This window comes from Chrysochloris asiatica, unplaced genomic scaffold (genome assembly GCF_000296735.1).
Source record: "Chrysochloris asiatica unplaced genomic scaffold, ChrAsi1.0 scaffold00040, whole genome shotgun sequence".
Taxonomy (NCBI): Eukaryota; Metazoa; Chordata; class Mammalia; order Afrosoricida; family Chrysochloridae; genus Chrysochloris; species Chrysochloris asiatica.
This window is the reverse complement of record NW_006408558.1, coordinates 21,310,815-21,332,004: the sequence shown is the minus strand read 5'-3', so window position 1 is coordinate 21,332,004 and position 21,190 is coordinate 21,310,815. Positions and strand designations below refer to the sequence as shown.

At 58.0% G+C, this 21,190-nt stretch overlaps 2 protein-coding genes across 3 annotated transcripts in view; one reads left to right on the top strand and one right to left on the bottom strand.

Moving 5' to 3' along the window:
* PPP1R14B (protein phosphatase 1, regulatory (inhibitor) subunit 14B) overlaps positions 1-5,670 on the bottom strand; it is a 7,972-nt gene extending 2,302 nt beyond the window's left edge. The window contains exons 1-2 of the mRNA XM_006861091.1: positions 5,411-5,670; positions 9-138 (exon numbers count right to left, since the gene is read on the bottom strand). Of these exons, the coding sequence (XP_006861153.1) occupies positions 9-138; positions 5,411-5,670 (390 nt within the window). The remainder of the gene's footprint in view (positions 1-8; positions 139-5,410) is intronic.
* Positions 5,618-20,269, top strand: PLCB3 (phospholipase C, beta 3 (phosphatidylinositol-specific)). Of its 2 annotated transcripts, XM_006860984.1 has the most exons (31): positions 5,669-5,767; positions 8,603-8,680; positions 8,881-8,949; positions 9,038-9,178; positions 9,384-9,463; positions 9,552-9,605; positions 9,699-9,774; positions 9,880-9,980; positions 10,467-10,633; positions 10,719-10,865; positions 11,990-12,230; positions 12,319-12,403; positions 12,484-12,670; positions 13,398-13,603; positions 14,412-14,508; positions 14,590-14,674; positions 14,936-15,060; positions 15,317-15,471; positions 15,560-15,721; positions 16,221-16,320; positions 16,405-16,509; positions 16,635-16,726; positions 18,122-18,275; positions 18,368-18,403; positions 18,516-18,713; positions 18,961-19,100; positions 19,198-19,274; positions 19,366-19,455; positions 19,555-19,612; positions 19,895-19,981; positions 20,060-20,269. In XM_006860984.1, exons 1-31 carry the CDS (start codon positions 5,669-5,671, stop codon positions 20,267-20,269), a joined length of 3,702 nt encoding a protein of 1,233 aa, XP_006861046.1. The 2 variants fall into 2 exon arrangements, with proteins under 2 accessions (XP_006861047.1, XP_006861046.1); XM_006860985.1 differs by lacking the exons at positions 8,603-8,680; positions 8,881-8,949 and having other exon boundaries at positions 5,618-5,783; positions 9,093-9,178.
* Positions 20,270-21,190: the final 921 nt, after the last annotated feature.

Genomic DNA, 21,190 nt, shown 5'->3' with positions numbered 1-21,190 from the left:
CTCCCCACCGATCCGCCCGCCCTTTGTCCCCCGCGGCCGCCGCCCGAGCCGCTGCCGACGAAGCCGCTTTCTCTGTCTCGCTTGCTTCCCCCGCCCCTCGACCACACCCCCTTAAAGGGCCAGCCCCACTGCGGGCCCCTAGCCCCCGCCCCGCAAACGGTTGGGGCTAAGGGATGGTCTGGAGGTTGTTGTTAACTGCAGGGTTTCCAAGAAGAAACTGGTGAGTTTGAACCACCGACCTTGTGGTTTATGCCGACCTTGTGGTCGTGCGCTTGTCCTACAACGCCACACCAGGTCTCCAGTCTGGAGGTTAGGAGCTTTGAAGTCTGTCAGCCCCGCCACCCTTTCTAACCTTTCTAGTCCAAACCCAAAGGAGCTCTGGTAGTGTAGTGGTTACGAATCGGGCTGCTATCCTCAGCGTCAGCAGTTCGAAACTACCAGCTGCTCCGCGGGAGACATGAGGCTTTCTGCTTCCGTAAAGATTTACAGGCCTCGGAAAACCTGTACAGGGTCACTATGAGTCGGAACTGACTCCACGGCACATAACAAGTCTAAACCCAAGTGTTCTGACTTCCCCCTACTAGGATTTCCTGCGGGGATCCTAGTGTTCAATTCCTAGTGTTCAATTCCTCCCTATTCCTAGGGAGGAATAGAGCTGTCTGGGTGGGCATTAAGTGCAGGGCGGGAGTCTAGAGAGAAGACATGGAGGGTCCCGACGCCTTAGTCCTTGGCCAGCGGGGGGCGAGCGGGTTTCTCCGTGTGGGCCGACACGTGGACCCGGCTCCAGGAGGGACAAAGTGGCTGCCCTAAGCGCCGAATGCCCTATCCGGCGGGATCCTGCACCCTCGACGCAGGAAACGAGGATGGGGGTGGGCCCAGGCAATCCAGGGGCCTGAAGGGCTTGACCCAGCCAGCCACCGCCCACCAGCCAAGATGGCGGCAGAAACTGGCGCCATGGGAAATGTAGTTCGCGGGGCCGTTCCCGCATGGCCGTCCCTCCCCCCGGGCAGTGTTTAGACCGGAAAGTGTCGAATTTGTTTGGGTCACCCTTTTAGGACTGGCCTCCTCCTTAAGGCGCGGTCCTCCGCACTCTGCAACCGCTGTGTGTACAAACAGGGAACTTCAGGCGAAGGGCTGGGAAGTGGCTGAGTCCCCTTACTAGGCACTTACACGGACCGGCACGCAGGACCAGTTCTAGAATGAGGACCCAAGGACCTCGTATTTTTTGTTCCCTAAATCGTCTGCCTTGCACTGCTGCTTCTCAAGAGGACTCACTCTGATTTTCTGTATCTTTAAATTGTCTCTCATTCGTTTTGTTTTTGTTTTTCTTCTCCCACCTCCAGACCCTGAGCTCCTTGGGGCCCAGATGGTTTGTACCTTGGTCATTGTTTACGCTCAGGGTTAAGTCGGCCCACTCATTTCAACCTGACCTCTCCAGAACTTTGTGAGACATCCTGCGCTCCATAACTAATCAGTGAGTGAATAAATGGCTTCCTCTGTGTGTCCTTTTTGTCAGAAGGTAGCTGTTGTTAAGGGTTTCCAGGAGCAGCTGGTGGATTTGAATTGCCGGACCTTGTGTTTCAAACCAACATTGCAATCGAGTGTTTTATCTTATAGTGCCACACCAGGATTCACAGAACATACTGATGAAGATGAACTAAGAACCTGCATGAAAGGTTCAATGAATGTACCACAGAGAATGATGGAGGTGGCGCTCAGACTTGAACCTGGGCTGTGTGACTTAGAACCCCACTGCAAAGTCTCTGTTCTCCTTCCTGCTTCCTGTCTACACTACTTAATAAGGCTGTGTAGCTTCCACTGGGATGCTTCCATGGATGGCAAGCTCACCCTCCTCTGTACTAAGCGGGGTGATAAGACTTGAGAAGTACTGAGTGTTTCTGCCCAGCCCCTCACAGATGCCCTCTCTGCCCACCCTCTGTAGCCTTCTTGCAGCAGGTGGGGTTCAGAGCAGGTTTGGAGCTGGCCAGGATGTCTCCTGGCAGCTTTCACTACAGCCGAACGAACTCAAACTCAAGATTTGGAGTCCTTAGTTTTCCCTGTTTTGGGGTGAGAAGAGACAAAGAGGAGACTGAGATTGGGAATGGTGGGTGTGAGGGGGAGGGACAGTGAGCTTCTCCCTGAGGTGCTGGGGTGAGGGACAGGCTCACCGGGCTCTTTCCCTGCCCCTCCCCAGCCCCACCTTCTAGCCTTAGCCTCCTTTTACAGCCTGGGAGGCCAGGGAAGGGCCGACCCTTGCTCTCTCTCAGATTAGGTGAGACCCACCCTTTCCACAGGGAGCCTGGTATGATGGGTGGGGCCCTCTGCTCAAGTCCAAATTCCCCACTTCACTCCAATTCACCCCATCAGCGCTTTAGGCGCTCACCACTAGGAGGACTGGACTACCTGGCCAGCTCCTAAGGCTCTGCTATGGGACTGAGGCCTGCAGTCCACTAAGATGTGGGTGCCAACACTAGTCCTGTCCCCAACATATTCTGTGGCCCCGTTTCTCCTCCCCTCAGGGCTGATGTGAAGGCCTTTCCTGTCCAAATGTCAGAGGTGGCCAGGAGCAGGGGGAGGGGGAGCCAGGGATACCTCTCTCCTGCCTCCCACTTTCCAGGCCACACCCAATTCCTGGGGAACTCCTCTCTGTGGGAACACTGGTAGCCTAGTAGGTTAGGCATTAGGCTGCTAACTGAAAGGTCAGCAGTTCATCTCCACCAGGCAGGCGCTCCTCAGGAGAAGGATGAGGTTTCTACTTCCGTAAGGATCGACAACCTCAGAAACCCTATACAGGGTCTTTATGAGTCAGAATCCACCAAAGGCCACATCACCACCACTACCACCACTCTGTCCATTTCCTTCCCATGGCAACCTGCTATGGGTGAGACTGCGCTTGGCATGTTCACCTGAAGCCCTGCACAGGGTCTTACCTTGAAGTGCAAGAACAAAGTTCAAATGCTGGCTGAGAGGACATACCTAACCTTAAGCCTCTTCATCACTGCCGTGGAATCTATTCCAACGCACAGTGACCCCATAGGACCACAAAGAACTCTTTTTGAAGCTTTTTGAGACAGTCAATCTTGATTGAAACGTCATCTTTCTCCTATAGGACAGCTGGTGGGTTTGAACTTCTGATTTTAAGGTAGGTTAGCAGCCCAACAGTTAACCCACAGCACCAGCAGGGATCAAGTGGGCTGATTATCCTAACCTTCCATGGTTAGGATTACAATTTAGATGCTGTCCTGGTCCACTTCTCAGCCTTGGCCCCTCGTCTGAACCCTTCTGTCCTGGGTGTGTCCACCCACCACTCTCCATCCCTGGAGCATTAGGCTGTCCCCCCACTCCCCTCCACCAGTGTGCTGTTAAGGCTTTCAGCTCCTCCCTCCTCCACCAGGCAGAAGCCCTGGGGAGGGTCCTGAGGGAAGTGATCATTTGCTTCATCAAGGCTGGAAAATCAGCCTTCTTTCCAGCATTACTGTGGCTGAGAGCCCCATTACCGTTACCAGGACTGAAAGAAATGTCCAGAGGAGGAAGGATGAATTGGCGCTGCCCTGGCCTCAGCGGAGGCTGGCCTGGCCTCAGGGGACATGGGGGTAGAAAGAGAGGAGGAGAGGCTGGGGCCCAGGAAACAGGTTCCCATCCTGTTGTCCAAGAAGCTGCTGCCAAGAACTTCTATGAACTCTCCGCCAAGGTCTGGCTTCTCCGGTAAAGATTTGCAGTCTGTGAAACCCTCTATAGACTCTCCATGAATTGGAATTGACTCCATGGCAGTGGATTTGGGTTTTGCTAAAATCTGGAGACCCCACTCAAACCTCCCCAAACTCTGGTCCTGACACTGGCTGGGAGCCCCCCACCACAAGCAGGTGCTTTCTTTCTCCTCCATGCCCCTTGTTGGATTGTAAACTACAAGCTGTCAAGGGTCATTTATCCTATTCATTTGCTAAATCAGTTCTCCTCTGCCTCCAGCTTCTGGACAAGGTGACAGAGATCTAGGAGACCAGTTTCTTTAGTAGCAAGAGGAAGAGTGGACTTGAACCAAGGTCTTTGGGAATGGAGGCCAGCCTCCACCCTGCATGGCTCTGTGTTCCCAGTGGGGCCTGTGGTCCTGGTGGTCTCTGAGGGGGTCTAGCACTGCTGCTCTGGTGAGAGAAGGCAGAAATTGCAGGTCCTGCTCTGTTTCTTTCTCTCCTCAAGGGCAGATAGAGGCAGGAAGGAAGCTGGACTTCAATTCAGATGATTGAAATCCCCTCTGAAGCTGTGTGACCTTGGGCAAGTCCCTTCCCTTCTCTGGACCTCAAGTAGAGATGCTTATGCACTCCACAGGGTCAAGGTCAAAGGCGAAATTCCCTAGGTTAGAAATGGTGTCCAACATGCTGGGGATTTGAGGAGTACTGGGCTCAGCTCCCCCTAGGATCGGAGCATCCTGGGGGCAAAGGGGTTCTGAAGAGCCCGCTCATCCCTGGCTGACCCCTCCTCCCCCAGAACCAGCCTGGCTCTTTCTGGGTTTCTAGGTGACTTGGCTGGCCCCTCTGGATGAGTTCTACTTTAAACCTGCTGCCGCTACTGCCTCTGTATGGGGGGGCTCCCACAGGGGCCCCCAGGCAGGAGCCCCCCCAGCCAAGCCCTGCGGGAGGGGCTGCAGCCCCCACCCATCTCCTGTCAATGTGCTTTTCCTCTCCTGCTGTCCCTAGATTTGAGGGCACCTGCTATGGGCCAGCCTTCACGCAGCCGCTCCTTAACCCCTTGTTCAGAATGCCTTGGAGGCTTCTGAAGCTCTGGGCAATCAACCAGGGTTCTTCGTGCCTGCACTTTCACGCACAGTTCAGTTTTCCAGTCCCAGGCCCACAAAAGCAGGCTTTGGATTCTGTCTGAAGTGGTCGATGGCATGTAAAGGGGGCTATTCCGGGGTGCGCCCTGGAAGGCCAGGACGCCTAGGTTCTCTTTGGAGGCAGCAGGCGCCTAGCCTCCCAGGGCCAAGGAAGGGGGAGGGTGCTGCGGGCGGGGAGGCCCATTAGCCGGCTAAGTGCTCCCAGGGAGGGGACGGAGCACAGCAGTGGGAGGGGTGAGGCAAAGTGAGGGCAGAGAGGGGGGGTGGGAGTGGCTTTTCCTGCACTCAGCTAAGGGCCGCTGGTGTGGGTTGGGGGCAGGGTCCTGAGCCCCCTGGTTGCTTTCAAGTCCGGTCCTCCAATAGATCCTCTGTCTGTCCTCTAGAAGGTTAGGGGGCAGGTCCCAGCCGCCCGAACCTGAAGCCAGCCCTCAACACCCAGCCTCCCAACTGGACCTCCAGCAGTCTTCTGGGCTGCAATTCCCACCACCCCAGCCCTGGGCCCGAAGTTGAGTGCCCCAGCCCAGTCCCAGGCCAAGTGCACCAGGGCCCCAACCCCTCTCTGATTTGCAGTGGCAGCCCGACCGCCAGGGGGAGCCCGTGCGAGCTGTGCGGGCAAACGCCTTGGTATGGGAGACCCCGCCCCCCGGACCGCCCCCGGACCGCCCCTCGGACCGCCCCGGCCCCGCAGAGTCGCTGGTCGGTCCGGGACAGACTGGCGGGCAGGCGGGCGCTGACGCCGCGGGGCCACAGCGGGCCGCGCGAAAGTCGCGCGGAAGAAGCGGTGGTGCCGTCGGTCCCCGTCGGGGCCCCGCGGGCCCCCGACCCGCTCTCAGACTGGCCATGGCGGGCGCCAGGCCCGGCGTCCACGCGCTGCAGCTGGAGCCGCCCACCGTGGTAGAGACCCTGCGGCGCGGGAGTAAGTTCATCAAATGGGACGAGGTAAGCGCCGGGCGGGGTGGGGGATGGGGGTGGGTAACCTGTTCAAGCTGGACCAGACACCGGGGACCCCCACCTGCCCGATCTGCCCTCGGCCCCTCATCGTAGTCTGAATGCACTCCGGAAACTTGAGGCCCCCCCTCCGCGACTCCGTAATGAAGACTGTCCGTCCCCCCCCCCCCGAAAACTTGGCTCCCTTTCCCCCTCCCCACGCTCGAGGCTTTGAACCCCAATAAATCCTGCCCCCTTTTCTCTCATCCCTTCCTACCAAGTTAATTCTGGCTCTCCACCCTGATCTGGACCCTTTGCTCTGGTTTGGGACCCTGATGGCCATTCTGGCTCAGCGCACCCCTTTTTTGCATGGGTGCTGCTGAGATCCTCCTTTTCCTGATGTCATTGGCAGAGAGCACTCCTTTTCATTCATCACTTTTCACCCCAATCGGACTGACAGCCTTTTGCCCTCCCTCTGGATTTCACCCCAGCCTCCTGCTCAAAGGAGAGCACCAAATCACCCCTAATGGAGACCTGGACCTCCTGAGTCTCCAGCCTTGGAGAACTTTGCTCCCAACTCCTTGGCATGGGGACTTTGAACCCCAGTAAAACCTGGCCCCCTTTCCAACTGCTCTCTACCCCTGTGCTTCCCAGAGACTCAGGCTTCCCAGACTTGGTTTCACCGCCCCAGTGCCTGCCCCCTGGGCCTCTCCTTCCCCAGGGCCCCCACCCGGCCTGCCTGCGCTTCCTTTCCAGTCAGCCCAGAGGCCTGGAAGACTCTGGGCTCCTTTCCGGCTGGGCTGGGTGCGGCGGGAGGCGTGGGAACTGGTGGGGAGGGCCGGAGGCGGGGCCTGAGGCAGCAGGTGTGCCGTCAGAGGTACCTGGGTGCCCACAGAGCTGGGAGACCCCTCCCCCCAGGCCAGTCCTAAGGGGAAAGTTTCTCCTTTTCCTTCTAGTGTGATAAACCCAAATAAGGAAGTGGGAGCTGGGACAAGGCCCTGGGGGTGGGGTGGGGTGCTGACCAGGGCTTGGGGCTGGAGAGCAGGGGGCCCAGGCTGCCTTTTAAGGCCCTTGTTGAGGATAGGGAAGGCGTTGGGGACAATACTCTCAACTCAGCTCTCCCTACACTATGTGGGGGGGGCTTCAGCCCAGGGGAGGGTTGGGGTTCCTACTGTGATTGGTTTAGGATGGGTGTGAGCCCACGGAGGTGGGGCAGCCCATGTGCCCTGGAAGTTCTGGGAACTCCTCTCCCCTCTACCCCCAAATCAACCTCTTATCTACTGTAGCAAGCCCTGAGATGGGTGGGGCTGGTACAGTCCCATTTTCCAGAAGGGGACAGTGAGGTCACCTAGGACTTCCCGACTTCACCCTGGGGCTATGGTGGAGTCTGGAGCTGGCCACTGGCTGGGGCTTCTGGGCCCCTGCATACCAGGCTTCATAACACTGAAGACTTACTGTCTGTCTGCAAGACAAGCTCCTCAGCTTCCCTGTGCCTTACTTTCCTTTTCTGTAAAATGGAGTCCTGGTGTGGTTCTGTAGGATAAGCACTCCACTTCAACAAGGTCGACGGCTCAAACTCACTAGCCACTCCTCGGAAACCCTATACCGGGTCGCTATGAGTCAGAACTGACTCAACAGCACTTAACAACAACAACAAAGTAGAATAACAGCAACACACGCTTCTTTGTGTTGTTGAGAGGACCTGTGTATTGGGCTGCATAGTGATTTATTATCCACCAGCCAGGGAACCGCGCCTGGGTAGGAGACTGTGGCCTCTGACCACCTGGCCACTCGGGCGCTGGCTGAGCCCAAGCCCTTCATGATAGCTCCTTTTGACTGCCGTCCCTCAGTCGCACTGGGTGGCCCTGGGAGTAAGCCAGGGACCGGGCCTCCTCAGAAAATGGGCCATTGGGGCCAGCACTGCCCCCTGCCAGCCACAAGGCTGTCTGAGGAAGGACACAGTTCATTGTTTGCTGAGATGGGAGGGGGGCTCAATCTGCTCCTTTGTGAGCCCTTGAGAGTCTTGGGGTACAGGTGGGGTGGGGAACTGGCAAAGCTTCCTAGGGTGCAGGGTGGGTTGGGGTGAACTGAGGCTGTGAGAAGAGCCCAGGGGGATATAGGGTCAGGTGAGGGGTACAGCGGGGGGAAGTGGACCTAGAGGTGGTTGCAGAGGAACAGAGAAATAAAAGGTCTATTCTCATAAACCTCCACAGTGGGCTCAGGGCACTGCCCCGGGGCTCTAACCTTTGGGAGGCTCATGGGCCTGCTGGGAAAACCAAGCTCAGGCAGTGGGTAAGGGGCAGCCTTCCCAAGGAGGTGGGTCCTATTTCACGGGAAGAGCAAGAAGGAAAGGCGAGCCCGCAAAGGGAACACTGAGGAGAAGCTGTGAGTGGGGAAGGAAGGGTAGGCAGTGGGTCCAGCTGACAGTGTCTTAGGGCGAGAGGTAAGATGGGAGGAACCAGCTTGTGAGGACGCCACATGCCACGCCGAGGACCTTGGTTTGGTTTCGAGAGCTGTAGGGAGCTGCTTGGAGTCCTGAGGTGGCGCTGTGGGTTAATGTGCTGGACTGCAAAGTCACTTTGAACCGCAAGGTTGGCGGTTCAAGCTTACCTGTTGCTTCTCGGAAACCCTATACAAGTCGGAACCAAATCGGAACCGACTTGACAGCACTTAACAACAGGGAGCTGCTGAGGGCCTGTGGACTGGAAGGGATCTTGTCTTCACTGACTAGCAGATGCAGTAGGTGGACAGCACAGAGGTCAAGGGTCACGTCTAGGCTGAAGTCTATGGGCAGGACTAACACTTAGCCCTCACTCCCTCACCCCTGCTCTCCCGGCCTGTCTCCAGGAAGCCTCTAGTCGGAACCTGGTGACCCTGCGTGTGGACTCCAATGGCTTCTTCCTGTACTGGACAGGGCCCAACATGGTAAGGGCAACCCCAACATGGCATCCTCTACCCATGGGGTTGGAGCCCAGCTGCCAGCTGACCTCTCACACGGTTCCCTGGACAGGAAGTGCTAAGGGCGGGGGCTGAGCTGGGGCTCTAGCCAGGGGGTGGGGAGCTGGGGGGGCTCCTGGCTCTTTCTTTGTAGCTTCTCAGACTCACCCTGACATCTGATCTCCTAGGAGGTGGACACCCTGGACATCAGCTCCATCAGGGACACGCGGACAGGTCGCTATGCCCGCCTGCCCAAGGTAAGTGATGGGGCCCAGGACTAGGGATAGGAATGAGGCCCGGGGGACTGGGGAACCTCTCCTGAGCTTAGGCTGTCCACCTTCCCAGGACCCCAAGATCCGAGAGGTGCTGGGCTTCGGAGGTCCTGATGCCCGGCTGGAAGAAAAGCTAATAACGGTGGTGGCTGGCCCAGACCCCGTGAACACGACGTTCTTAAACTTCATGGCTGTGCAGGACGACACAGCCAAGGTAGGGTGTCACCCTGAGGGGCAGGTAAGGGGAGCCCCTGACTCGATCACTTAGTTAGCTGTTACTTATTAATCCCCGTATCTAACCGTCTGATGATAAACCAGTACGTTAGCACTACTGAATGCCAGGTCTATGCTGGGCGAGGGCTATGGCTGGCCAAGCAACTCTGTCCCCCATTCACCACCACTGTCTGCTGACCCCCCAGGTCTGGTCTGAGGAGCTGTTCAAGCTGGCTATGAACATCCTGGCTCAGAATGCCTCCCGGAACACCTTCCTGCGCAAAGCGTGAGCTCCGGGGCCAGCCTGAGTTGGGTGCCTGAGGGGGCCTTGAGTGGCCATCCCCATGGTGTGACCCTGTGATCTGTCTTCACAGATACACGAAGCTGAAGTTGCAGGTGAACCAGGATGGGAGGATTCCAGTCAAGAAGTGAGCACTCCTTCCCTTGACCTTGGTGACCTTGGTGACCTCCAGTCCTCCCTCCCCCTCAGCCCTGACCCTGACCCCTCCCATCTGCTCCAGCATCCTGAAGATGTTCTCAGCAGACAAGAAGCGGGTGGAAACTGCGCTGGAATCCTGTGGCCTCAATTTCAACAGGGTGTGTGGGTGGTGTAGGGGCGTGGGGACAGGAGGTAGTCCTGGTGGGCACCTACCTTTGGGGATGGCTGCCCCTGGCTTCTCATTCCTCCTTCCTGGCCCCCAGAGTGAGTCAATCCGGCCTGATGAGTTCTCCTTGGACATATTTGAGCGATTCCTGAACAAGCTATGTCTGCGGCCGGACATCGACAAGATCCTGCTGGAGATGTGAGTGGGTGTGGGGCTGAGGGCTCTCCACCGCCGGGCCTCTGCTCAAAGTGCCTGTGGGTCCATCCAGGAGAAGGGGAGTTGGCGGGCCGGGGTTGGGGGAGCTCACCTGTAGTGATAACTGTTTCTAGACTGCTCTGTGCTGATAGTTGGCCAGGGTTAGTGGAGCCAGACCACTTTGTAGACAAGAGCAGAGTGGCTCAGACCTGTTGTCGGATTTACCTGAGCACACATAGCAAATGAGGGCTGTAGTTACGGTTAGAGCTAGATCTCGGGGCAGAGCACAGGGACCGGGCTCTCGATGACCAGTGCGACCTCGTCTGCTGCCAGTGCCAAGTGGTCCGAGGACCAGTGGCTTGTCCGAGTCCCCCCATCACTGGTGTCGGAGCTGGGCAGGCAGGGACAGAGCTTCCCATGCCCTCTGGACTGGAGGGAGGGTGGGGAGTTGATGAGGTTTGACGTGATGCACTTTCCCGCCCCACCCAGAGGTGCCAAGGGGAAGCCATACCTGACCCTGGAGCAGCTCATGGACTTCATCAACCAGAAGCAGCGCGACCCGAGACTCAATGAAGTGCTGTACCCACCGCTGCGGCCCTCACAGGCTCGGCAGCTCATAGAGAAGTATGAGCCCAATCAACAGTTCCTGGAGCGAGGTGAGCCGGCCAGCAGGACCAGGCAGCAGGTCCAGGATGAGAGCAGAAGGGAGCGTCCAGCTTACTCCACTGCCCCTGCCCCTAGACCAGATGTCCATGGAAGGCTTCAGCCGCTACCTGGGAGGGGAGGAGAACGGCATTTTGCCCCTGGAGGCCTTAGACCTGAGTGCAGACATGACTCAGCCGCTGAGCTCCTACTTCATTAACTCCTCACACAACACGTATCTCACCGGTGAGCACGCCCTCAGCCAGCCCTGACCTTTTACCCCTGGCCACAGAGAGCTGAGAGCTGGCCTGGGGGACATTGTCTCGGCATGGTAGCATTTGGTCTCGTGGGTGGTCAGCAAGGGCCTCCCTTGGGGAAGGGCTGGGGCCTGGGCCAGCTCTCACCACTGAGCTGCTGATGGAGGAGTAGCTTGTTTGAAGGCCTGGAACAGACAACTGCCTGGCTGGGCATGCGGGATGGCCAGGGACACAGGAATGTGGCTGTGTCCTAAGAGGGAGGGAGGGGCTTTGGAAGCAGGGCCCGGGGGGGGGGAGGTGAGGTGACCTGGTATGTTTTTAGAAGGAGGACGGCCAGTGCTGGTGGAGACTGGATTGAAGGCAGGGAGGGGCCTATGGGTCCCTGAGGCAGGAGGGTGCAGAGGAGGTAGAAAGAAGGGAGGGATTATGGGAGTTGCAAGGAGTGGGGTTGGCAGGCATTAGGTATGACTCTTAGGGTTCGGGATCAGGGATGGATGTTCACCTGTAGGGGTGTGAGACCTGGGGGGAACAGCTGGTGGACAGCTATGTGTCACCTTGGAGAGGGCACCAGGGCTGGGTGAGTGAGCATGGGCCCAGCTCTAAGAATTTTCTGGGAGTTGGTGCTTCTTCTGCAAGTAATTAAGAAGTGATCAGGCTGCTAGTAGGAGTTCCCAGGTGTTGCAAACAGTTAAAGTGTGAGGTACCTCCGAAGAAAGTCCTGGTGATCTTCCAAAAGGCCACCACCTGGAACACTACTGCATTTTAAAGTGATGGAGCAGTTCATCTCTTCACCACATGGGGTCACTGTGAGTTGGAATCAAGTCAACAACTGGTTTGGATTGTATTTGTTGTTAAGTGCCATCAAGTTGCTTCCGACTCATAGCTACCCTGTATAGGGTTTCCAAGGAGCAGCTGGTTAAACCGACCTTGCAGCCCAGCTCCTTAGCCCACAGCACCACACCAGGACTTTGGATTTAGGGTGCTGAGAATAGGCTGGCCTGACGGCAGGCCAGGGCTGAACTGGGTTGCCACAGGGGGCCTCTGGGACCCCAGCATGGCCTGTCTGGGAGACATGGAACCTGGTTGGGTGAGGTGACCAAACGTGGTCTGCAGCGGGGCAGCTGGCCGGGACCTCGTCGGTGGAGATGTACCGGCAGGCACTGCTATGGGGCTGCCGCTGTGTGGAGCTGGACGTGTGGAAGGGACGGCCCCCCGAGGAGGAGCCTTTCATCACTCATGGTTTCACCATGACCACTGAGGTGCCGCTGCGGGACGTGCTTGAGGCCATCGCTGAGACCGCCTTCAAGACCTCGCCCTACCCTGTCATTCTGTCCTTCGAGAACCACGTGGACTCGTGAGTGGGCATCATGGGACGATGGTTTAACTCTCCTGTCACTTTTGCTCCTGGGAAGTTCCTCTGACCTCTGACCTTGGCCCCACAGGGCAAAGCAGCAGGCCAAGATGGCTGAGTACTGCCGTTCTATTTTCGGGGATGCTCTGCTCATTGACCCTCTGGACAAGTACCCGGTATGGGGGCTTGGGATCATGGCAGGGCAGGTGGGGGGCAGGGGCGCCTCAGTGGCCCTGACCTGTCCTTCTCCACCCAGCTGGCCCCAGGCGTCCAGCTGCCCAGCCCCCAGGACCTGATTGGACGAATCCTAGTGAAGAATAAGAAGCGGCACCGGCCCAGCACCAGTGTCCCTGGCAGCTCCGTGCGCAAGCGGACGTTGGAGCAGAGCAACTCAGTCCTGAGCGAGAGCTCGGCTGCCACGGAGCCCTCCTCGCCCCAGCTTGGTATGACTCTGGTCTGACCCTTGATCCCGGTCTCTCATCTCAGTCCCCCGCCCCGTCTTCACCTTGCACCTTACTGAGCCTGTCCCTCCCTGGGACACTGTTCACTCCTCACCTGGCCTTTCTCCTCCCTGAGCCACGTACCACCTTTCAACAGGGAAGGTGCCTCCAGACACTCACCTCACTGAGCAATGCCCCAGAGGGATTGGCTCCTTTCAACTCCTAACTCCTCAGCCTCAACGGTCCAACCACATGGTGACTGAATCCTGACCTCACTGAGCCACATGCCCATGCTCTGGGTCCAAGCCTTCAAGCCTCCCTGACTCTGTGACCCCACTGAGTCTACCCACTCAGTTGTCTTTAATTGCAGTCAACCCTTGATCTCTGACCCCATTGATGCCCCTCCTACACTCAGCTTAATATGGTAGCATTTGACCTTTGTCATCTCACTTAGCTTCCTCCTTGGGTGCAGGTCTAATTGACCTGTACCCTATTCATTGGGTTAAGCTACCGAACCCCAGTTTTCTGACTTCTCATCCATCTGAGTTGTCCTGCATACCGCCCTGCTGACCCTGACCTGTGACCCCTCTGAACTAACTTAATGCCATCTTACCTTTGGCCTCCCCCGATAAACACCTCTTGGATGGTCTACTGCATCCTGCGTTACCTGCACAGACACCCCTGCTCCCAGTTTCCCAAGCATCTGACTCCCTGTGGCCTCTCTCTTTAGGGTCTCCCAGTTCCGACAGCTGTCCAGGCCTGAGCAACGGGGAGGAGACGGGGCTTGAGAAACTCAGCTTGGAGCCCCGGAAGTCTCTGGGTGAAGAGGGGTTACGTCGGGGGCCTGATGCTCTTGGGCCTGCCGACCGTGAGGATGAAGAGGAAGATGAAGAAGAGGAGGAGCAGACGGACCCCAAAAAGCCAACCACAGATGAGGTCAGGCTTGAAGGCAGGGGCAGGTGGCATGTGTTCATTTCCTGAGCATTTAATGCGCACCTATGGTGTGCCAGGCACAGTGCTTGCTGCAGGGTATGGCGTGAGCACTGTCCCTTGCCCTCCTGGAGTTCAGCGTAGATGGATGCCAGGGCAGGTCTCTGAGAAACAGACATGCAAAAAAAACACTATGACTTGGGCCAGGCAGAGGACGGTGTAGGGAGCCCGGAATGGCCAAGCTGAGGAAGTGGGAAGACATGCAAAGGCCCTGTGGTTGGGCTAGGGGCAGGCAGTGTGAATGAGGGCATGGTCCTGGAGAGTATCAAGGATATGCCTGATGACGTTGGGTTTCAGAGGGGCCTGGAGCGGTTGAGGGGTCAGCTGTGTTCTCCACCTAAGAGGGTATAGCAAGGTGGTGACAGAAATACTGCCTGAGGTATGCATTTGGCGTCATTTGTACTTATGTCATTGTACTTTTAGGCTTCCGGCTTCCATCGGGGTGGGGCCCCAGGAAGAGGTCTGCCAGGGTGGGCAGGGCCAGGACTAGGGAGGCTGTGGATCATTGGTCTGGCGGGCCAGTGGGCCAGTCAGCAGTGGAGGGAGGAGTGTGGGAAGGACAGCCTGGCTGGAGGGTTGGCATTAATGGGATAGAGGGGACCAGGCCGACTGAGAGGAGGAGCCTGTGGTGGGTATGATACCCATGAGGAGGTGTGGAGTGGGCGCACGTCTCAGACTTGGGCTCCAATGGGAGGGAGCCTCCAGCTGATGGCTGGGGGTCATGATAATGCTGACCCTGGGTTTGGTATCACAGGGCACAGCCAGCAGTGAGGTCAATGCCACTGAAGAAATGTCCACTTTGGTGAACTACATTGAGCCTGTCAAGTTCAAGTCCTTCGAGGCTGCTCGCAGTGAGTGGGGTGTGAGGTGGTGGAGGTAGGAGCTGGCCTTGTCAGGTCCTGCTGGCCTTAACACCCTCGATCTTGTCTCAGAGAGGAACAAATGCTTTGAGATGTCATCCTTCGTGGAGACAAAGGCCCTGGAACAACTGACTAAGAGCCCCATGGAGTTTGTGGAGTATCCTTCTGAGTTGCTGTGGGCAGGGTGCCCGCAGATGCCACTGCCACAGGCCCTGGTCTGGGGCTTAGACTGTTAGTTGGTTGGGCCCTGGAGACCTCCAGGGGCTAGGCCCAGAGTGGGTGATAGTGGGGCAGTGTGAGGCGGAGCTCACAGGAGCACAAACTAGCATGGAAAGCTGGGCTGGAGGTAGGAGGCAGAGGCCACCAGGGGGCGCGGGGCGGCCTGGGCGTCTGTGTGGCCCCTGACTTCAAACCTCAGGTACAACAAGCAGCAGCTCAGCCGAATCTACCCCAAGGGCACTCGTGTGGACTCGTCCAACTACATGCCCCAGCTCTTCTGGAATGTGGGCTGCCAGCTGGTTGCACTCAACTTCCAGACCCTGGGTGAGTGCTGGCCACCTTGGCCCCTGACCTCTGACCCCCAGCCCCACTGACTTTTGACCCACAACCTGACCCTGTCTGATCTTGCCTCACAACTCAACTCAGCCCAACTCCTGACCTTCACTGTCTCCATACCCATCACCTTGTCTAATCTTTTGTGAGCCTGGATGCCTGCCATTTGAACCCTAGTGAACTCTGCACTGCTACCTGACCCTGTCCCCCTTGATCCTGGCTGACCCTTGCCTTCCTATCACCCCAGATGTGGCCATGCAGCTCAACGCTGGCGTGTTTGAGTACAACGGGCGCACTGGCTACCTGCTCAAACCTGAGTTTATGCGGCGGCCAGACAAATCCTTCGACCCCTTCACTGAAGTCATTGTGGACGGCATCGTGGCCAACGCTTTACGGGTCAAGGTGGGGGCCTGGGGGGTGGGGCCAGGGTGTCCTGGGAAATGGGACTCTCAGCAACCACCTCACTGTCCTCGGCTCACCTTTCCCCCAGGTCATCTCAGGACAGTTCCTGTCGGATAGAAAGGTGGGCATCTACGTGGAGGTGGACATGTTCGGTCTGCCTGTTGACACGCGGCGCAGGTACCGCACGCGGACCTCACAGGGGAACTCGTTCAACCCCGTGTGGGATGAAGAGCCCTTCGAGTTCCCCAAGGTGAGTCCGGTCTCCACCTGCCTGGCTCAGGCCTGTGCATGGGAACCAGGTATACATACTACTGTACTCGAAGATTGGAAACGGGGCTGCTGACGCACTTCCAGGTCCCACCCCAGGCCCTATGCACCCCAGCTCCGTAGGATGAGAGAAGAATGGAGAGGGAGACAGGGAGGCCACCATGAGGAGAGCACCTGTACACACCTATCTGTGTCAGGGAGGAGGTCATCACCCCAAGTCCATACCCATTCCTTCCGCCTGTCCTGGGTCTCTGCTTCTGACCCGGGCTCCCCACACAGTTTCTGATCTGTGTCACCATTGGACCTGGGCCCAGAGGGGTCTGCTGGTCTGTTCTCTTAGGTCATTGGTTGTTCACTGGGTCAGGCCCTGTTCCATAGCTGAGCTGTGGGGACTTACGGTCTGTCGCTAGGTCCGTGGGCCCAGGGGTCCATTTGATGGTCAGGCCTTGGGCCATGGTGGCTCAGCACGTCTGTGTCTGCAGGTGGTGCTGCCTACACTTGCTTCACTGAGGATTGCAGCCTTTGAGGAGGGGGGCAAGTTTGTGGGACATCGGATTCTACCTGTCTCCGCCATCCGCTCAGGTGATGCCATGTTGGGCTTGGACAGTACTGGGGCAGTGGGTGTGTGGGTCCCGCCTAGCTGACCTTGACCTCTTGCTCGGCCAGGGTATCACTACGTTTGTCTTCGGAACGAGGCCAACCAGCCGCTGTGCTTACCGGCCTTACTAGTTTATACTGAGGCTTCTGACTACATCCCGGATGACCACCAGGGTGAGCTGGGGTGGGTGGGGTGCTGGTAATGCCTGAACAAGGTGGCCCCGATTCAGGATGGTGAAGGGATGTACCCGCAGCTCCTCAGTGAGCTGTGCTGAGCTTACCCTTGCCCTCTCCCGTAGACTACGCCGAGGCGCTGATCAATCCCATCAAGCACGTGAGCCTAATGGATCAGAGAGCCAAGCAGTTGGCCGCCCTCATTGGGGACAGCGAGGTGAGCCAGAGGGGTGCCTGCATGGGTGTGAGTGCAGAGGTGAGATAGGCCAAGCCGAACCCCCAGCCTGGTGGTTGGCCACCCACTCCTCCTCCTTTGGGTGTAGCTACCCATCTCCTCTGCCTGGAGAGTCTGGTTCCCTTTCTGGATTCTTCTGGGTCACCAAGCCAGAACCTAAAGCCCAGGGAAGGCTGAGTACCAGCTCCCAGCCACGTCCGGGGTGAGCTCGCTCACCTCCTTGGCTCGTTAACCCGACTCCCAGTCACCCATGAGTTTGCCACTGGTCCCAGGTTGAATTTGGGGAGGGGCACTGAGCACTTTGCACAGCTCTCTCAGCCTGGCTGGCTGGGGTGCCTCCACAGCTGGGCCTTCTGTCTGTCTCCCTCTCACGCAGCAGCTCAGTGGCCTTGGCTTGCTCTCCACATCTTGAGAGTGAAGTCGAATCACTCCTTTTGCCTCTGAGAGGCCCCCAGGGCAGGCCTGGACTGGAATTCCTCCAGCGCCTAGTGGGTTGGGAGCCGAGGTGTGAGCCTCTAGCCACTTTACCAGGGCGGTTTGAAGCTTTTAGAAGGAAGGGGTCCTGAGAGCCACGAGGAGGGCCGTGGCTTCTGTGGGGAGGGTCAGAAGCAGAGTTTCGTCTGCACATCTAGACCCAGTCCCCAGGGGTCTGCGGCCGGCGGGGGGAAGAGATGGCTGCAATTAGGGCCTCTTGCAGCTGTTAACAGGAGAGCCTGGTGCCTGCTCGGCAATCACTTCCTTTGTTGATTTAATCAGGAGCTGAGCCTTGGGGAGGATGAGCCACTGTGGACAAGGGTGGAGGCTCACAGAAAGGGGAGGAAGCTTCCAGTCTGGGCAGAGTTTCCAGAATAATCTGGAAGTCTTTCTGAGCACACACAGTGGGTCTGGTATTCTAGAGACACGTTTTTCCTTGAGCTTCCCACACCTTATGGGGCCAGGCACTTAGATGCATTTGGTTTATATTCTTTGGGGCCACCCTAAGGAACCCTGATGGTGCAGTCATTAAGCATTGGACTGCTAACCCAAAGGTCAGCACTTCAAACTCACCAGCTGCTCTGCAGGGGAAGCATGAAGCTGTCTACTTTTTGTAAGGATTTATAGCCTCAGAAGCCCTAGGAGGCAGTTGCACTATCCTATAGGGTCGTGAGAAGTTGGAATTGGTGAGAAGTTGGAATTGGCGCGACAGTGGGGGGTGGGGGAGTGGTGTGAGGTCACCATGGCTGGAGGCGACTCATAGGTTACTGACACACCAGCAGGACTTTGCATATAGTTGACTGTGTTACCGAAGAGTCCAGTGGCCAGGTGGGCTCCAGGGGGCTGCTGGGGTCTGAGAAGAACATTTTTGGATTGAACACTATTCTGCTTTTCCCCAAACAGGCCCAGGCTGGCTCTGAGAAGAACCAGGAGCCCCAGTCCCAGCAGTTGGGGATCCAGCTGTCCCCGAACCCCACAGTTAGCTCATTGGACATCTCCCCCCGCCGGCCCCCAGGTCCTTCCACCTCCCCGACCAGCCCCTCCTACAGCAGCCCAGGTATGAGGTGGCCTGGACTTGGGGGCGGGGGATGGGGAGAGAAGCTTGGCTGGTATTCCAGTTGCCCGCCACTCCCAACCTTTGCTCTCTAGGCCAGCGGGATGATCTCATTGCCGCCATCCTTGCAGGTAGGGAGCGGGGCTGGCGTGGGGACTGCCCCCTGCCCTGCCCGAGACGGTCAGCTGGCCCAGCACTCCAGCCCAGTGCCAAGCCAGCCCGCCTTGGCTCTGTTGCTCACAGAGGTGGCCCCGACCCCGACTCCGCTGGAGGAGCATCGAGGTCACAAGGCACTGGTGAAGCTGCAGAGCCGGCAGGAGCGTGAGCTGCGGGAAATCCTCAAGAAGCATCAGCGGAAACTCTTGGCTGCCTCCCGCCGGTCCCTCAACAGCCTGACCCAGGCCCGGGCCGAGGGCAGAGGCCGGCGCAGGTGGGGAGCCTGTGCATAAACACTGGGGCAGGTCGGGGACTGCCCCTTAGCCCCCAGGGAGGGGGCTTCCCACAAGGTCCCCAAGGAGGGACCCCTTCATTTGAGGTTCTCCACAAACAGCACATGTTTCCAGAGAGACTCATCATTCAGGTGAGCGGAAAAGGGCCTCCTCACTCTCAGAACAGACCCCCTTGGAATTGGCACATGCCCCACCCCCATGGCATTCCCGGCATCAGCAGTGGGGCTCTTCCCACAGAGCGGGGGCTACTGAGGAGGAGGACGAGGAGGAGGTGAAACGGTACCAGGAGTTCCAGGAAAGGCAGGTGCAGAATTTGCTGGAGCTGAGGGAGGCTCAGGTGGCTGTAGAGACTGAGCGGAGGATGGAGCATCTGAGACAGGTACGGGGGCTGGGTGGCAAGAGTGAGCCTGCCCCCTGCATGGACTGGTCAGCAACTGTTGCACCTGTTGGTCCTCTCTCCACTCCCATGTCCACAGGTTCAGCACCGGCTCAGGGAGGTGGTCCTGGATGCCCACACAACTCAGCTCAAGAAGCTAAAGGAGCAGAATGAGAGGTGAAGGCGGGGGTCTTGGTTGGTGCCCTGAGAAGGACAGGCAGCCCCGGTTCTGCTCTTGACCCTTTCTGTCCCCAACCGGCTCCCCCAGAGAAAAGAAGGAACTACAGAAAATCCTGGACAGGAAACGCCATAATAGTATCTCGGAGGCCAAGACGAGGGAGAAATCTAAGAAGGAGGTGTAAGGGCTTCAGGCCTGGGAGCCCCTTGGGTGCTGGGAAGTTAGGGCTGGGGCAGTGGGGCGCAGGCTCTGAGCTCATCCTGCCTTGCTGTTCAGCAGGGAATTTACAGAGATTAACCGTCGCCATATCACTGAGTCGGTCAACTCCATCCGCCGGGTGAGTGATACTCAAGGGCTGCCCTGCCCCACCCCTCTTATGTCAGCATCTGCCCAACCTCGAGGGGCTGCTAGAGCCCTTCCCCCTGGACTCACAGGCCCCTCTTCCCACATCATGTCCAAAGTCCACTGCGACTATGGCGTCAGGCCTGGCATGTGTGCTGTAGGGGCCGTCTCAGAACCCTGGCCCCTACTCCCTCCCAGTTCTGGAACCCTTGGCCCATTGACCTCTATGTCCAGCCAGAGCCCAGGGGCCTCAGCTGAGCCTTGCCCTCCCCTGCAGCTGGAGGAGGCCCAGAAGCAGCGACACGACTGCCTGGTGGTTGGGCAGCAGCAGGTCCTACAGCAGCTGGCAGAGGAAGAGCCCAAGGTGAGGCTGTGGGGCAGGTGGGTGCTGTGTTGGGCGGCCTGGCTTAGCCTGGTCTGTGACCCTGTCCTCTGCCCACAGCTGCTGACCCAGCTGATGCAGCAGTGTCAGGAGCAGCGGGCGAGGCTGCCCCAGGAGATCCGCTGGAGCCTGTTGGGCGAGACATCGGAGCAGCTGCTGGGGGACAGGCATGTGGTGGCCTCTGCCAGCAATGGCCATGCTCCCGGCGGCAGCAGCAGCCACCTGTCGGGCACTGAGTTGGAGAGCCTGGAGGAAAATACTAAGCTCTAAGCTGGCTGGGCAAGAGGTGGCTCCAGGGTTGGGGCGGTTCTTGGAGGGCAACCGGAGGAGGCCAAGACACTAAGTTTTTATTTTTAACTTTTTAGAAATTTTATTTTTTTAAACCTGGGGCAAGTCCCCCACACTAACTCCCTGCATCCTCCTGGCCCCCAGCAGTGCCGTGCTGTGCCTCCTTGCCTTCAGGTCTGGGAAGGGTGCTAAGTCATCCTAGCCAGAGGGGCCCACATCAGGTGCCCCTGGGGTCTCCCCTTCCCCCCTACCCACAGGACACTCACACCCAGAGTGGGAGTAGTCTGTCTCACCGCCCCAGGAAACACTGGTTGGGGATTCCAAGCTCTGGGATGAAGAAGTCACATTCTCTATTCTTTGGGGATTTTTTTTTACATGAATAAAAGTGGATTTCAGGGACCCCCGTGTGCAGCGTGGTTTGGGGTAGGGCAGTTCTGGAGGTCTGGCTCTGCCACTTACTTTGGGGGCCTCAATTTCCTCAGCTGTAAAATGGGCCTGTGGGCATTTGGTGGGGTTAAGGTCAGGTCCCCAGCAAAGGGCTGATGAATGGAAAGCTTCCAGGCCTCCTTGCCTGGGATCTGTGAGTCTTCCCAAGCTATCCCTGCCTTCCATCTCCATTCCCGATTTCACCCTGACCCCATTACCTTCTCCCTCGTAGCCTCTCCCTGACCTCCACAGAAGCTCTGGCCTCTGTTCCAGGAAGCTTTCCCTGCCCCCACCTTCCTGTTGCCCGATATGACCCAAGTGCCCGGCATCTTCCGCCAGGGCTGCTCTGGGCCCCAGACAGCCTGCTCCTCTGTATGGGGGATGCACCAGCTCAGGGTGGAGCTGAACAGCAGGCCTGGCAGTGACTTCCTGGGCTGGGAGACCCAGTGTCCTCCTCACCCCTGTGAGGGAGATATT

Bases quoted from the DNA above. Each gene is read 5' to 3' on its own strand.
- PLCB3 (XM_006860984.1), top strand. From the start codon at position 5,669: ATGGCGGGCGCCAGGCCCGGCGTCCACGCGCTGCAGCTGGAGCCGCCC. The intron at 12,404-12,483 runs GTATGGGGGCTT...TTCTCCACCCAG, and splicing joins ACCCTCTGGACAAGTACCCG to CTGGCCCCAGGCGTCCAGCT. The intron at 19,982-20,059 runs GTGAGGCTGTGG...CTCTGCCCACAG, and splicing joins TGGCAGAGGAAGAGCCCAAG to CTGCTGACCCAGCTGATGCA.